Source organism: Scomber japonicus, chromosome 1 (assembly GCF_027409825.1).
Source record: "Scomber japonicus isolate fScoJap1 chromosome 1, fScoJap1.pri, whole genome shotgun sequence".
Classification (NCBI taxonomy): Eukaryota; Metazoa; Chordata; class Actinopteri; order Scombriformes; family Scombridae; genus Scomber; species Scomber japonicus.
The window spans coordinates 42,594,660-42,598,522 of record NC_070578.1 but is presented as its reverse complement, the minus strand read 5'-3'; the positions used below and the strand labels follow the sequence as shown (position 1 = coordinate 42,598,522).

Sequence of the window (3,863 nt, the reverse complement as noted above, 5' to 3'; positions counted from 1 at the left end):
CTGCAGTCTCTAGTAGTCTCCTGTAGACTACTACAGTCTCTAGTAGTCTCCTGCAGTCTCTACTAGACTCTTGCAGACTCCTGCAGTCTCTAGTCGTCTCTAGTAGTCTCCTGCAGTCTTTAGTAGTCTCCTACAGTCTCTAGTAGTCTCCTGCAGTCTCTAGTAGTCTCCTGTAGTCTCCTGCAGTCTCTAGTAATTGCCTGCAGTCTCTAGTAGTCTCATTCAGTCTCCTGCAGTCTCCTGTAGTCTCCTTCAGTCTCCTGCAGTCTCCTGTAGTCTCTACTAGTCTCCTGCAGTCTCTACTAGTCTCCTGCAGTCTCTAGTAGTCTCCTTCAGTCTCCTGCAGTCTCCTGTAGTCTCCTGCAGTCTCTACTAGTCTCCTGCAGTCTCTACTAGTCTCCTGCAGTCTCTAGTAGTCTCCTGCAGTCTCTACTAGTCTCCTGCAGTCTCCTGCAGTCTCTAGTAGTCTCTTGCAGTCTCTACAGTCTCTAGTAGTCTCCTGCAGTCTTTAGTAGTCTCCTGCCGTCTCTACTAGTCTCTTGCAGACTCCTGCAGTCTCTAGTCGTCTCCTGCAGTCTCTACTAGTCTCCTGCAGTCTCCTGCAGTCTCTACTAGTCTCCTGCAGTCTCCTGCAGTCTCTACTAGTCTCCTGCAGTCTCTACTAGTCTCCTACAGATTCCTGCAGTCTCTAGTAGTCTCCTGCAGTCTCTACTAGTCTCCTGCAGTCTCTACTAGTCTCCTACAGATTCCTGCAGTCTCTAGTAGTCTCCTGCAGTCTCTACTAGTCTCCTGCAGTCTCTACTAGTCTCCTGCAGTCTCTACTAGTCTCCTACAGTCTCTACTAGTCTCTTGCAGATTCCTGTAGTCTCTAGTAGTCTCCTGCAGTCTCTACTAGTCTCCTGCAGTCTCTAGTAGTCTCCTGCAGTCTCTACTAGTCTCCTGCAGTCTCTACTAGTCTCCTACAGATTCCTGCAGTCTCTAGTAGTCTCCTGCAGTCTCTACTAGTCTCCTGCAGTCTCTACTAGTCTCCTACAGATTCCTGCAGTCTCTAGTAGTCTCCTGCAGTCTCTACTAGTCTCCTGCAGTCTCTACTAGTCTCCTGCAGTCTCTACTAGTCTCCTACAGTCTCTACTAGTCTCTTGCAGATTCCTGCAGTCTCTAGTAGTCAGTAGTAGTCTCCTGCAGTCTCTAGTAGTCTCCTGCAGTCTCTAGTAGTCTCCTGCAGTCTTTAGTAGTCTCCTACAGTCTCTACTAGTCTCTTGCAGATTCCTGCAGTCTCTAGTCGTCTCTAGTAGTCTCCTGCAGTCTCTAGTAGTCTCCTGCAGTCTCTACTAGTCTCTTGCAGTCTTTAGTGGTCTCTAGTGGTCTCTAGTAGTCTCCTGCAGTCTTTAGTAGTCTCCTGCAGTCTCTAGTCGTCTCCTGCAGACTCCTGTAGTCTCTACTAGTCTCCTGCAGTCTTTAGTGGTCTCTAGTGGTCTCTAGTAGTCTCCTGCAGTCTTTAGTAGTCTCCTGCAGTCTCTAGTAGTCTCCTACAGTCTCTAGTAGTCTCCTGCAGTCTCTAGTGGTCTCTAGTAGTCTCCTGCAGTCTTTAGTAGTCTCCTGCAGTCTCTAGTAGTCTCCTACAGTCTCTAGTAGTCTCTAGTAGTCTCCTGCAGTCTCTAGTAGTCTCCTGCAGTCTCTACTAGTCTCTTGCAGTCTCCTGCAGTCTCTAGTAGTCTCTAGTAGTTGCCTGCAGTCTCTAGTAGTCTCCTGTAGACTACTACAGTCTCTAGTAGTCTCCTGCAGTCTCTAGTAGTCTCTTGCAGTCTCCTACAGTCTCCTGCAGTCTCTAGTAGTCTCTAGTAGTTGCCTGCAGTCTCTAGTAGTCTCCTGTAGACTACTACAGTCTCTAGTAGTCTCCTGCAGTCTCTACTAGACTCTTGCAGACTCCTGCAGTCTCTAGTCGTCTCTAGTAGTCTCCTGCAGTCTTTAGTAGTCTCCTACAGTCTCTAGTAGTCTCCTGTAGTCTCCTGCAGTCTCTAGTAATTGCCTGCAGTCTCTAGTAGTCTCCTTCAGTCTCCTGCAGTCTCCTGTAGTCTCTACTAGTCTCCTGCAGTCTCTAGTAGTCTCCTGCAGTCTCTACTAGTCTCCTGCAGTCTCCTGCAGTCTCTACTAGTCTCCTGCAGTCTCTAGTAGTCTCTTGCAGACTCCTGTTGTCTCTAGTAGTCTCCTGTAGTCTCCTGCATTCTCTAGTAGTCTCCTGCAGTCTCTACTAGTCTCCTGTAGTCTCCTGCAGTCTCTAGTAGTCTCCTGCAGTCTCTAGTAGCCTCCTTCAGTCTCTTGCAGACTCCTGTTGTCTCTAGTAGTCTCCTGCAGTCTCCTGCAGTCTCTAGTAGTCTCCTGCAGTCTCTAGCAGTCTCTAGTAGTCTCCTGCAGTCTCTACTAGACTCTTGCAGACTCCTGCAGTCTCTAGTAGTCTCCTGCAGTCTCTAGTAGTCTCCTGCAGTCTCTAGTAGTCTCCTACAGTCTCTAGTAGTCTCCTGCAGTCTCTAGTGGTCTCCTGCAGTCTCTAGTAGTCTCCTGCAGTCTCTAGTAGTCTCCTGTAGTCTCTAGTAGTCTCCTGCAGTCTCTAGTAGTCTCCTGTAGTCTCTAGTAGTCTCTAGTAGTCTCCTGCAGTCTCTAGTGGTCTCTAGTAGTCTCACTTTTTCTGTCCCTCCTCAGAAAGCGTCTCCAGTCATCGGCCCGGCAACCATCGTGTGAGTCAGCTGACCTGATGGACTCAACAGTAAGTGAAGTCATCGCTCTGTAACTCCTCCTCCTCCTCCACCTCCTCCTCATCCTGTTCCTCCTCCCCCTCCTGCTCCTCCTTCTCCTCCTGCTCCTGTTCCTCCTCCCCCTCCTGCTCCTCCTTCTCTTCCTGCTCCTGTTCCTCCTCCTCCTCCTGTTCCTCCCCCTCCTCCTACTACTCCTCCTCCTCCTGCTCCTCCTCTTCCTCCTCCTGCTGCTCCTCTTCTTCCTCCTCCTCCTCCTGCTCCTCTTCCTCCCTTTCTTCTTCCTCCTGCTCCTCTTCCTCCCTTTCTTCTTCCTCCTGCTCCTCTTCCTCCCTTTCTTCTTCCTCCTGCTCCTCTTCCTCTTCCTTCCTCCCTCCTTCTCTCTCTTTCCTCCCTAGCTCCTTCCTTCCTTCCTTCCTTTCGTCTGTTTTTCCTTCCTCCCTTCCTTCTTTGCTCCCTCCCTCATCCCTTCCTTCCTGCCTTCCTCCCTCCTTCCTTCTTTCCTTCCCTCCTTCTCTCTCTTTCCTCCCTAGCTCATTCTTTCCTTCCTTTCCTTCCTCCCTTCCTTTTTTCCTTCCTCCCTCCTTCCTTCTTTCCTTCCCTCCTTCTCTCTCTTTCCTCCCTAGCTCATTCTTTCCTTCCTTTCCTTCCTCCCCTTCCTTTTTTCCTTCCTCCCTCTTTCCTTCTTTCCTTCCCTCCTTCTCTCTCTTTCCTCCCTAGCTCCTTCTTTCCTTCCTTTCCTTCCTCCCCTTCCTTTTTTCCTTCCTCCCTCCTTCCTTCTTTCCTTCCCTCCTTCTCTCTCTTTATAATATTGTCTTTGTCTCTGCAGGTTCGTCTCCTTCCTGCTGCAGTTTGGAGTTTTCCGACCGTGTGAATCAGACCCTGAAGGCAGCGTTTAAACAGCACTGTTAAACTAAACTTATATTTTGTATGATTTTTTCTCAGCTGTGATTAAACGTGTTTTATTTATGTTGTTCTGCTGCAGACGAGTCGAGTCTGTAAATAATGTTCTAACGTTGAGCTCTGTAGTTTGACTCCTCATGCTGGTCCAGAGTCAGTCTGCCGGCAGCTGGTCCAGAGTCAGTCTACCAGCAGCTGGTCCAGAGTCAGTCT

General features: G+C 49.5%; 1 protein-coding gene across 1 annotated transcript in view; it reads left to right on the top strand.

Annotated features, from left to right (window-relative positions):
* The window catches only part of plekhg4 (pleckstrin homology domain containing, family G (with RhoGef domain) member 4), a 56,985-nt gene extending 53,122 nt beyond the window's left edge, over positions 1-3,863 (top strand). Inside the window, exons 27-28 of the mRNA XM_053332632.1 lie at positions 2,701-2,764; positions 3,580-3,863. Of these exons, the coding sequence (XP_053188607.1) occupies positions 2,701-2,739 (39 nt within the window). The 3' untranslated portion in view covers positions 2,740-2,764; positions 3,580-3,863. The remainder of the gene's footprint in view (positions 1-2,700; positions 2,765-3,579) is intronic.